The sequence below is a fragment of the Lottia gigantea genome (genome assembly GCF_000327385.1).
Source record: "Lottia gigantea unplaced genomic scaffold LOTGIsca_4, whole genome shotgun sequence".
NCBI lineage: Eukaryota > Metazoa > Mollusca > Gastropoda > Lottiidae > Lottia > Lottia gigantea.
The window spans coordinates 1,563,342-1,576,270 of NW_008709379.1; the positions used below are offsets into that span (position 1 = coordinate 1,563,342).

The 12,929-nt window shown below is 32.0% G+C and overlaps 1 protein-coding gene across 1 annotated transcript; it reads right to left on the reverse strand.

Moving 5' to 3' along the window:
- Positions 1-5,167: 5,167 nt before the first annotated feature.
- On the reverse strand, positions 5,168-10,762 carry LOTGIDRAFT_153656 (hypothetical protein; the record flags this gene model as incomplete). The annotated part of the gene is made up of 10 exons (XM_009059679.1): positions 5,168-5,352; positions 5,616-5,697; positions 5,970-6,059; positions 6,307-6,462; positions 7,487-7,659; positions 7,903-7,994; positions 8,240-8,292; positions 8,746-8,871; positions 9,225-9,383; positions 10,715-10,762. 10 exons carry the CDS (start codon positions 10,760-10,762, stop codon positions 5,168-5,170), a joined length of 1,164 nt encoding a protein of 387 aa, XP_009057927.1.
- Between the last annotated feature and the right edge of the window lie 2,167 nt (positions 10,763-12,929).

Here is a 12,929-nt window from a genome sequence, read left to right on the forward strand (position 1 = left end):
GCTGTGTACAATTTTAAACTGAAATTTCGTCGGTTCACTGTAAATTTTGACGGGTACATACTAAGTAAACGAATATATATCAGACTATGTCATTTCTTTCTATTGCATCACATTGTGTTTAAATGATAATCCTGACAAAATTTACCCTGTAAATCAAATACATCATATCATGTTTAAATCCTTTGTTTATTTATCTGAAATATTTTATCTTATCAATTTAGGTCATTTGACAGTAAATTTTCCTTAATTTCATCATTTTACTGTCATTGCATATTAAACCTTTTAATCTAAATTAGTTGAATTCTGTGAATTGGAATTATTTAATTAGGGGGCAGTATGCAAAAATTATCATGTTACTATCTAACTGTCTTAAATAGTTTCTGGATATAATTTCCATCTGTTTTAAATTGTTCAAAATAAAAAATGGAATGCATGTTATCTACCTTAGAATTATCAAATAAGAGCAGGTACTTTATATTCAGTGGCAGCTCCAGATTCCCTTGACCGGGGGTACAAATAGGAGACAGACTGACACAGTGGGAGAAAATATCGAGACTGAATTCAAATGCGGTAACTCTGTTGAGGCACGATAATAACCAGCCTCTCATGGGGCGACTCAGAGGCTTCTCCCAGGATAATTTCTGAAATTTGGTGCAATCTGACACACATATTTTGGGGCAAAAGAGTTTAAAAAACATATATTTTTAAATATGAGAAAAAATTACTTGGGGGTGCAACTAATTTCTATATTCAGTAGAGACAATACAGTCTTTCTTTAAGAGATCTTTTTTTTCCTTTTTGACATAAAGTAAGAATTATTTCCCCTTTCTGTTGTGCTATTGTTTCAGTCTTTAAGTTTAGCCCAATGCAAATCTCCATCTAAGGGCGCAAACCTCCTTGTTAAGACTTTGAAATACTTAACTCATGGAGAAATGTTGTGGCTCTCCTACGATTGTTCAATCATAATAAAAACATAGTAAAAGAAGTTAGTTTATTTCTGTAGTATAAGTATAACATGCAAATACAATAGAATCATTCTATACAAAATAATGCTTAAAATACAGTTCCTTGGTATTCTACATATTACAATATCAAATAAACAGATACAACTTTATGGTATTCTACTGATGTTTATAACACTCAACAACTTATATGACATAGGTTTTATTCAAACATTAGACGAGAAAGTCTAACTTAAACTAAGGATCTGTTGGTGTAATCTTTATCTCTTTATATGAATATTATAATATATTTCGAACTGTTTCAAGGTTAATGCTGGCACTGTTTTTTAGTGGCAGTGGAATAGCTCAGTCAGTAGCTATTTGTAGAATCCTCCTAAAGATAAGAACAATTTGGATTCAGCAGCCAGTGTTTCTGAGCCTGTTGTCAGCTTGAAACCTTTATCACCGAAATATTGCATAAGGATTAACAATTATATCAGTCTAGAGTGATATTTATACAGATACCTAGCATATTTACTTTACAACTGTTTTATATTCTCCTTTCAATAAAATATTTTAAATTCACAAAATTTGTCAAAAATGTTGTTGCTGCATTGCATATCATGAATAACAAACTTTAAAGATACTCATCAAAAACAAGTTTTAGACAAGTTCAAGCACCATTATAATTCTAGCTGCCTTATTTCTCTCTAAATAGTGAACACTTGGTTCCAGCTGTGTACAAGATTCAATGTCTTCATTTTGTCATATTGCACAATATAAATGCTTAATAGTTTAATGCTTGGTAAAAAATGGTCAAGAAAATATCAAGTATAGATATAAAAATGCTGAAATAAACCCCGAATTATACTCCAGAAGGTCAAAATAAGACAAACATTTCATAAACATACATGGCGAATGCAGCCAATTAACGGCTCTGAACTAGACCTTTCAGAGTGTAAACAAAATTAAATTTTCTGAATAAAAAAACTGATAAATCTTGGGCACAATTTTGATTTAGATAAATGCCCTAGTTAGTAATTTGTTAAACAAATATTTCACAAATCTATCCTGACCAGACTGGTATAATTAACCATGTCAACTACACAGATATACTATTTTGCCATGTAATAAATATGAGAAAATTTTGTGCACAGATATTTACTTAATCTTATCTGGGAATTTTGCTAAGTATTCTATAAATATTTCTTTCATAAAGAAAGAGTTCGCACCTGCTTCATAATAAATCTTTTTTTTTTAAAAATCAAGAAAAACACCTGTGCATCAAGGTCAAGTTTTCTGTCTTATATTTAATAAAGCTAAAACAGTTTGATTTTAAAAACAGAACTTGGTTTGGTAATAATAGTATAAAACAGAACTTGGTTTGGTAATAATAGTATAAAACAGAACTTGGCTAGAGTATTTAACTATTTCCCAACACCATCAATAAAAGCTTCAACTATAAAACATCATATACAGTGACTAATAAAATATACATACAAAATATAACAAAGTGATAAACTATAAAATAGAAAATTCATGAATTTTAAACTGCACATTCATTTTTGAACATAATCTTTTATCTATAAACTGATAGTCTTTAAAAAAAAAAAAAAAGGGGAGAATGCCCCTGCTAAAAATTACCAAGAACATTTTCAGATTTATGAAATCATACTTGTTTTTCATTACTCAATAAATGGAGCAATCCTTGTTTCATAATCGTCATTTGTTTTTCTAAAAATAATAGTCTGATGTCCAAAATATATTTACCACAATATTCTGCTAGTAAGTACTTTTAAGTTATTTTATAGGCTTTCTGAAGAAAATCAGAGAATGTTCCCATTTAAGCTTTCAGGATAGTATCATACAATTAAATATCCAGATTTACATTTTAATCAGATTGATAGGTCTAAAGATATTATATTGAGTGTCACTGAGAATATACAGTCAAAATCATGAATATAGAATAATATATACAACATAATAGAATTAAAACTAATCATAACAAAACTAAAATATAGAAAAAATAGAACTTAATAATTAATATTGACAATCAATTGAAATTAACAATGAACTAAAATAAAATGAAATAAAATTAACAAATTATAAAATGAGGTCTTATGAATTCACAAATTATACACAACATGGTATGCTTATCATACAAATCATAGGTAAAATAAGATTACTCTCCAACCACAATGGAATTTTTTCTCACATTTGACAAATAATTTTAATAAAATTTACAATGGCACGTCATTTATCTTATAATGTCTTAAGATTCATAAAAATATTACGTTTGGAGATTTTACATTTGAAATAAACACACTTCAATTCACAAAATTTGACCTAAATATAGAATTGAAAATTCATATTTCTAAATAATAATTTTGTTCAATGGTTGGCATTTTCATCAACCAAAAGACAATCTTAGATTCTCGTTACTGTTTTGGAAGTTGATGTTTCAATTAACATAAAATTAATTGGCACACATTGATTCTGTTAACATCAACATTGTGGCCAGACAATAAGTTCATGTATCAGGTCAAGATGACTAAGGGCTTACTCAGAACAAACACGGGACTGAAAAATACATTAATGCATAATAATAAGATGATTCTCACCCTCTAATAAAACTTTGGTGGAGCTCGATTGGAGAGTTCTGAACAGGTTCCATCTGTTCCAATTCTGCCCTAAATCGAGCAGATGAAAGCGGATATGTGACATTAAAAATTTTCCCATCTATATCTTTCTGCGCCATTTTGAAATCTGTCTGCATCTACTATTATTTTGGCACAAGTGTTGTAACTTTCATTGATTCTATGAATGCTGAATGTGCAGAACTCAGCAATCGAGCCACCCCATTAACACAGAATAACTATTAAACACACTGGAATATTAGGTATGGAAATCTCCTTTTGGAAAAGTTAATAAAAATCACATCTAAAAAAATGTTATCAAAGTCAGATTATAGGGTTCAAGACATCTACTATATCTAGAAATAATAGCATGCTGCCAAAAATAGCTACCAAGATATATCTCATTGAGAATGCACTAGGCCTATTGGATCATTAGTGGCTAAAACACCGGGTCTTTAGCAAGGGCTTTTGGTTAGAACACCTTCATGACTGGCAAAATCTAGGGCAACTGATATTTCAATGAATCACTCAGTCAACCTCGACTGTTGTTGGTTGCGATAGAACAGTTTTGACTATGAATTGAATTGCCAGTCAACCTGAGCTTAACTTTATGTATATGTCATCTAAATTCAGTAAAAATATCTGAAAGAGTCAACACGTTTCTATATCCCAGAAAGCCGTCAAAAGATCTATCAGAGTCTAACTAAGAGTCCAGTGGCAGGGCCAGGTTTATGTCCGAGGGGGGGTGAAATATCTGAGATTGCCCGAATTTCTAATATAGTTGTGAGATTTTTGCCCGAAAAACTTGCTTTCGGGGCTGTGAGGGGGGGCGCCTGCCCCCTCTGCCCCCCCTTTTGGCCCCGCCACTGTAAGAGTCAACAAGTTTCTATTTAGCAGCTAACAGTTAAACTTTCTGTCAAAGAGTTTAGGTTAGAGACTATTTCTTAACAGACTCAACTGCTAAACTGATGATAACAACATAAACAAATAACTATCACCATACTACACAATAGGCTACTCCTAAAATCAATTATTGAAAAACAACAGGCTACTTTATACTTGGAAGACTAGATTTCATATTAAAGCACCTAAAAACCAGGTTCTTTATTCTCAAAATCTTAACTGAAAGAAATTCAAGATTTCATAATAATACAGTAATCTGATTGGATAATTAACTAAATTTAAATTCCATTTTCGTGATTGACCAATCAGATGATTGGAACACTACAACTATCTTACATTAGGATTTTGAGAATAAGGCCCCAGGCTACTTTTTTTTATTTTGGTCGGTTTTGAATTGGGACTATCTCAACAGGCCACAAACCTCAGCAGTAGAATCTTACAGGAACTTGTCCTTGCATTTTTCGATAAAGAAATCTTAAAATAAATTGAGGTCTGGCCTGTTGTCAATAAGATTAAAACTTTTGCAGTAACATTAATTAGTATTTCACGAATATCTTAAAAAAATATAACTCATTGGCTCATACAGAAACAAAGAATTCTCAGTATCTTTTTTATGACTATATCAAAGTTATGATGTTTCTGACTACAGGCCAGGTGTCCTAGAATCTATAATTGCTCTTGTCCCTATTAGCCATCTAAAGTTGGCTTATCATTCCCCTTGTTATCAGGTTTGGAACTGGCAGTGGATGTTTTTAATACAGGTAACCATTCACATGACTCCTGTTCATCTTTGTACTGGAGAGTTATAGACTTGCCCTGACCATCTTTAATATAAACACGATATCGTGCTCCTTTACTTCTGCCTAGACCACCTGAAATAAAATAATACCTGGTAATCAAATATTCAACACATTCATATACATACATGTTTAAAGAATTAATGCAATTTTCACAGAATAACATTTTTTTTTTAATTTGAAAGGATTATAAAAGGTTTGTAAATAGAAGTATAAGAAGTCTGACTGAAAATTGTAATGGTTTCCTCAATGAAAAATTTTGAAAACTTCAGTCCCTGCATAAGTAACAAAATCCATAAATTGTGTCTTATTCTATTAGTTGGATGTTATCAAATTACCTTTATCTACAGGAGGTTTTGAAGATTCTGTTATTGTACCATTCTCTAAATACATTATCGTACCAGCTTTATTATCACTTACCTAGAATATAGCAACAAACAATGAAAAAACATATCAACTGTGTTAAAATATATGACATCTGATTCTTTAATTGATTTACAAAATATTAAAAACATACTTTTATAAAAATACAATAATAAGGTCAGCAAGAAGAGTTTGCAAATCTCAAAAATCTTCCATAAGAGTAGAGAATGAAAAAATAAACAGTCCAATCTATATATTGATTAAGGGTTGTAATATTAATGGCTATTTGCTTTGCAATAAGAACTAACTGTTTAACATGAAATACTTACAACAGAGTGGGCAGCTTTTTGATACTGAAGATGAGCAGGATTATCTCTTAATGTAGCTTTTATTACTTTCCAACCTTTACGTAGAGTTCTCTAAAAAAAACATACAATACAGCATTGACAATGCCTGAAAGGGGAGGGGGGAATGAGATGTGCCTTTCTGAAATATTCATGGAGTGCCCATGGACCTTTCCCCAGACTGTTAATTAAGAGGTGGGCCAGGAATGGCCCAATGGCCCTGGCTAGTGTTTGGTTTGGTTTGTTGACACCGTCAACCTTCAAAACCTTCCACAGCATTTTAATCTTAAAAGATTTTGTTTTTAAGTTTTATATGTTTTACCTTTTTCAATAGGAAAGCCTCTTTAATGGTTTTTCCTTTTTTCAAACGTTCTTTTTGTTCATCTTTTTCACCTTCATCTTCTTCTTCTGAAGAGCTCGACTCACTGTCTGTGCTGTCATAGTAACTGTTACGTTTAGCTCCTAGGTTAATGGAGGTCTGTAATTGAATGATTGTAAATTGAAATGAATAATATAAAGGAAAGGCATGGCAATCTGGAAAGGAGTAATATGAGGTGGGTACAGCTTATGAACTGCTCCAGCACTTTGCAAAAGAGCTCTCAACAATCAACATGCATGGATAAATAAATGGAATGAATGAAAATCATTTTTACCCATTGAAACATTGGGTAAAATTTGCAGTTCTAACATTACAAGTTTGGAATGAATGAATGAAAGAATGAAAAAGAATGCATGAGAATGAATGAATGAATGAGATAAGGAATAGGAAAGATTAATTAAAGAATTGACAACAAGTTTCATAAGGAAGTGTGGATTATAATTTACTAATCAACATATATATTACTTGTCAACTAACATTGATAAGGAAGTTCAAATTACTCATTGTATCAACCTGTTATACTTTCATTAACCAACTATAAATATTAATGAAAATGGGAAATACAAGAAATTTCACGGTCCCATTTGACACAAAAAATGAATTTTTCCACACAATAAAATTCCCATATTGTTTTAGGAAAATTTTGAGGGTGTAAATTTTGATTTATTTTTTTAAACAATGGTCATTGACAGTGAAAAAAACCATTATAATATATGAAAATAATTCTGATAATCATTCTGTACTGGCACAGCCTTTCATTTAACAAATATCTTCAATTTAAATACTTGCAGTACTCAAAAGAGGAAACAAGGATGGCCAACTGGAAGTAAATAATTGACAATATATATATATCAAATCTTCCCACGATTTCCTGATGATGCATTTATACCTAAAAGTATGTTGTAGGGTTTTTGATTTGGTCATATTTTCCAGACATGACTGACTGACATGACAAGCCCTTATGTCTATTTTTGGCAAAGATCAACATCAAGGAAGGGTTGGACAATGACTGTGGGTCAAAATCCAAAACTTGGTAGAATAAAATAACCTCAGTATTTTGATTATCAGGGTATCTATAAGGACAATGTAAAATGGCTCTTATTCATGTAAGAAATTTACTTACAAATCTATAGAGTTTATCATTATCATGAAAATTGGTGCTGACTCCTCCACTACCATCATGTAAGTCTACTTCCTGGAAATGACCTAGTTTTAACAATGTCTGGGCCATAGCGGCACCGTTACCGCGGTTACGAACAATTGACCATCTCATTAACCAATCAACTATGTCACTTCCTAAAGTAAAAAATATAAAGAAATTATAAGAGTTGAAGCTGTTGTCCACAAAAAAATATTGAAATATTCAAATAGTAAAGAGCAGTAACCATTTAAATACCACAGTATTAAAAATTCATCTGTATACGAGCATAAATGATCAATGCTTAAAACCAACTGGTACAAGGTTTCATCCTTGCAAAACTTGGTTCGTACCATATGGATGGTTGTCTTTTCTTTTATCATTTATCAAAAAATACTTACCTTTAAAACAGTTTTTATAAACATTGCTGCCACGAACATGTGTTGAAGTTTCTATACCAGCTCCTGGTTCCTGTATGGCACCGATTATTTCACTGGAAAAATAATGTCAAATTAGACAATCCCATTCTTTTTTATCTAGAAGTTTAAAATGCAACCAAAAAAACTAGTGAAAATGGAAAATTCCACAAAATATCAAAGAATATTGCCATGAAGGGGATGCCATCTCTTTTTAGCTTTACAGAAAACTCTATTAGATCATAAACACAAGCCATTCTCAAATATTACCTATGTCTCAATAGTACAGAGCATCAAAGATGTATAATGGAGTGCTTCTTACCTGACATTTGCATAGGCTCTGAAATCTCTGAATGGCATCTTATGAGGTGATCTCTAAAACACAACATAAAGATTAAGATAGAACAGGGTCAATATTACCAAGGTTTTGACAGAGTTTACTGTTTCAAGTGATCGGTCAATAAATTGATATTGTTTTGAATATTAAATGTTTGAAAATCAAACATCATATAAGCTTACAAAGAAATCCCAGCAGCAGCACTTAACAAGGTTACGGTAAGATGACTTCCCTTGGTAATAGTGATTTCTTGGGGATATATCATGAAGTTGTGTGGAAGGGCATTCATAACTAGTCAATAGGTCAAAATTTACTTTCATTATTCCTCAGGCTAATAACCTACTAATATTTTGATTCTTTGGTGGAGTATAAATATACACAGAGCACCTACACATCTAGTCATATACATTATAGCATTTCAAGTACTACATTGAGATATGAAAAAGCTACAAATCCTGATGAACAGATTGCTATTTTGAATTTGTGCTTACCTCTTCAGAAGAAGTGAGTGAACGAAGGACAGCACCAATAGCATGAGCCCAACCATCTCTATCTTCTACCCCGGCTGTTAACAACATAATCTCTTCACCAGTGGGTATACACAGTTTTACTAGACACTGAAACAAGGCATAAAACATAATATCATTTCAGTGTTTATGGCAACAAGAGAACTCTGACTGACTGCTTGGAAACTGCCTTCTATGGTATTTCAGTGCTCGGTACATACATATAAATGATTTCATGTCATACATTCAGTGGTTTAATAGATTAGTTTGTTATTTTTGATTCTATACCCTATAGGGATTTTATTTGTTCATGAATAGATTCGTAATCCAAATGCTAATCTTTTATCCAATAAATATGAGACTGTATGATGTATTTGGTAGTTTGAAGATTGTATATTCAATATATAGGAAATAGGGTGTTAGTTTACATTAGAGATAAAACATCTGCTCTATTTCATACTAACTTGAGGATTTAACTCAGGTTCATCTGTACAGGGACAAACTATTGCACAACCCTTCAATGGAAATATCTCTATCATCAAATTTCTTTTTCTCTTGTGAAAACAGGACAAAGTTTCTTCTTCTAGAATGAACCATCTTACTTTCCATTTCTTACTGATATTCTGAAAAAAAAAAAACCAGTAGAATGTTATAGATCTGGCAAATACAGACAAATAAATGAAATGAATGAAGTTTTCAGTCATACCTTCCTGTATCTAATTGGTTTAATGAATAGGGCAATGTCATGCAGTGTGCAATGAGTGAAATTTTGCCACAACAGCTGCATTAGCCTAATCTTTTTTTATTTCCAACTGTTGAGGGATCTTTAATGTGCACAGCCTGTAGCACAAGCGACTTCAATTAATTAACCCATCTGAATGAATAGACGCATGTCAGTTCCTTTGCATCACTAACAAGGGAAACGTGTTGAAAAATCCGAAGGTATTACCCTGACCTATTACAGACAAATCAAGAGTACTAGATGAGACAGTGTAAAGTCAATATCTGCTGTAGAGAGAAATATTTTAACTAGAACAGACAGTCTGACACAGCATTAACCATAACATAAATAAACTATGCATTGCTCAGTCTTCCAGAACAATTATTGTATGAATATGAAACTCATCTCTGTTTGCTCTAATATAATCAGCTATCATGGCCTGTTGAATTCAAATCAAGAATGAAATACTTATACAAGCTTGGTTTGTGCTCGATTGTACTGGTATACTTATTAATATGATTTGTTTCTGAATTGCTATTTTAGCACACATCAATTTTAAATAATAATGTTAGAGTATTAAGAATAGTCTCAAATATAACTGATGCGCTGAGATGTTGCTTGGCCAAATGGAGACGGATTTACATATTCATGTTCTTGTTTCTGAATTCAGTTATATTTTGTATTGTAATTGATATTTTAAATAGAAAATAAATATTGTTTAAATCAAATGTCTAGTACACAATTAGGCCCCTATATCTATTTATTTGAAATAAACCTAAAGTCCTAAAGCAGATACTGTAATGGTTAATGAGATATTGACACTGACAGACACTGTCATCAGTTTCAGAATCATATATTCATACTATAGGCTAGTATATAGACAATAATACAGTAATAGAATTAGTCAATAAATGACACTGAATAATTAAATAATTAATGGGTTAATTATTAATGCTTAATTACATTGCATTGCAACAGAGATGAGGCAACCTGAAATGACAAGCTTATAGGTCTATAGCCTACATTCATAAGGCTTATTAAGAGCAAGCCTATCTAGTCTAGATAAAGCTTCGAATCTAACCCTGAATGTAGACTATTTTTGTAACACCTAAAACAAAGAAAATCATAATTTTTTAGCCAGACACAAACATCTGTTTTTTTGGAGCAAAGAGGCGTTGTCAAGAAACCTAATGACCACAAAAATTGTATAACTGCGGTTCAAGAGCTACTAACCTGAACAAGCAAGAATCCCTCTCGTAAACTATGGTTCTCTTTATCCATTTTATATTATTAATCACTCATATCAAATATCAGTCATAATAGATCTATTATTAAAAAAAACTTTGTTTTCATTTAAGCCCACTTCCGGGTTAAAGTAGGTCATAAAAAAGAGTTACTTCCCTTTGACCATTTTGAGACCACTGAGTTATTTATAGGATATCTATGTTGAGACTTAGCAGGGTGTCTATAATACGCCGTTATATCCGATATTGTACATTAATTACTCTCTGAGGATGGCCTATGAACCATTGGCACTTTCTCTGTAAAGGGGTACAAGGGAGCTCAACTATAGTCATCTAAATTTTTCAGGGGGGAGGGGAGGGGGGCAAATTTTTCTTAAGGGTTTGTGTCAATGCTGTGAAATAGCTGTATTCTGACTGTATACATTTGATTAAAGAGTTGCTTCCCTTTACACGGATAGATGTTGCACAACTATCGAATTATCAAGTGATTCGGAATAATAAATTCACATAGGCCAATCATCTGACACATCTTTCACCGGAAAAATTTCATCGTTTCCTTTTCCTTTTCTAAATGTTATTTAATTGGGCTTGTATAAATTTAAAGTTGGAATTTTCCCTCAAGGAATATTTTAACTCTTCAAAGTTTGCATTTCTTCAAGTTTAGAGAATGGAATTTCCTTCAGACCGAAATTTCCTTCAAGATATCAATTTATTAAAATTAAATAGTCAAATTCGTTACTATTCTTAATTCTATATTGATTTGGGTTTAGTTCCAATAGGGAGCTTTTTAAGCCTCATTATTGTTTATCCAACTTGCTTTCAGATTGTTACCCGATAGCACTGGCACAAAGGCTGTTTTTGTAGTCTGTATGATCTAGAGCTATGTCTCACCCCTCCCCTAAAAAAAGATAAACCAATATTAGGAACATGACTGGAGATAGATCAAAACAAAAGCTGAAGTCCATCCCTAACAAAAATATAGAAATTTCTGCCGTACCACATGCGAAGAAAACAGGTGGATAAGGGTATTGTAAGACTAAACCCAAGGGATGAAGGCTTTAAGAACATTGACCGTCATATTTACAAAACATCTTCCTTAGTCAACAAATTACACCACGATCTTTGACCCTGTCTATCTTCTTTATTTGGGTGCTTTATTTTTCAATCGGCAGGTAAATCCGAGCTTAAACCAGAGAAAAATTTAAACAATCATGTCGCCTTTACTGATGAAAATTGTCAAAATTTTACATGCTATTTTTAATTAAGCAATGGCACGTTATATAAACATTCTTTTCAGTCTTTCGGCATCCATATGTCACAACGAAGAGTCAACTATTGTCACTGATCTCGGCTTTACTTTGATAGTTACTTCATATAACATTGTCAATAATTCCCCGGTAAATATGAAAAGCCATATAAATCAGATCTGGAATCTATAGTCAGTAGCTTGGGATAAAATAAAGACATAGATGATAAAGGGAGAGAATTGTTATTTTATTAATGAAGAATAATTAAATGATTACAACTCAGTGACAGACAACATTACAGGTTACACACTACAGATCTAACATGGAGTCCCAGACAACATTACAGGTTACACACTACAGATCTAACATGGAGTCCCAGACAACATTACAGGTTACACACTACAGATCTAACATGGAGTCCCAGACAACATTACAGGTTACACACTACAGATCTAACATGGAGTCCGAACTTTTGAACTTTATAGACACATAAATGGATTGAAAATACTAAAATATTCTAAAACTCCAACCATAAAAATTGTATAATAAAAGGATTTCCAAAATTTGCCCGGTGCTCACGTGGTTGGCACCAGCATTATTTTCAGAATACCAAACTATAAATATGATATATGAATTTGATTAACAAATGAAGAATGTGGTTACAGTAAGTAAAGATTGATCAAACAGCTGGTCGATTCTATGATCGAAGAAACTTCACATCTCTTGGAAAATCAGCACCCACTCTATGAAAATGTAGATAAAGTACATAAATCAAGTAAGATACAAGAAAGATACAATAATTTCATGAATATTAAATAAATGCATTAAAATGTCTTATTCATAAATAATGAATTAAATTGGTTTCTGTAATTATGATGCAAAAATCTTCGTTTAACAGCAAATTATGTTATATCAAGCCGCACTGGATTAGACGAAAAGCGGAGGTGTTGGATAAAA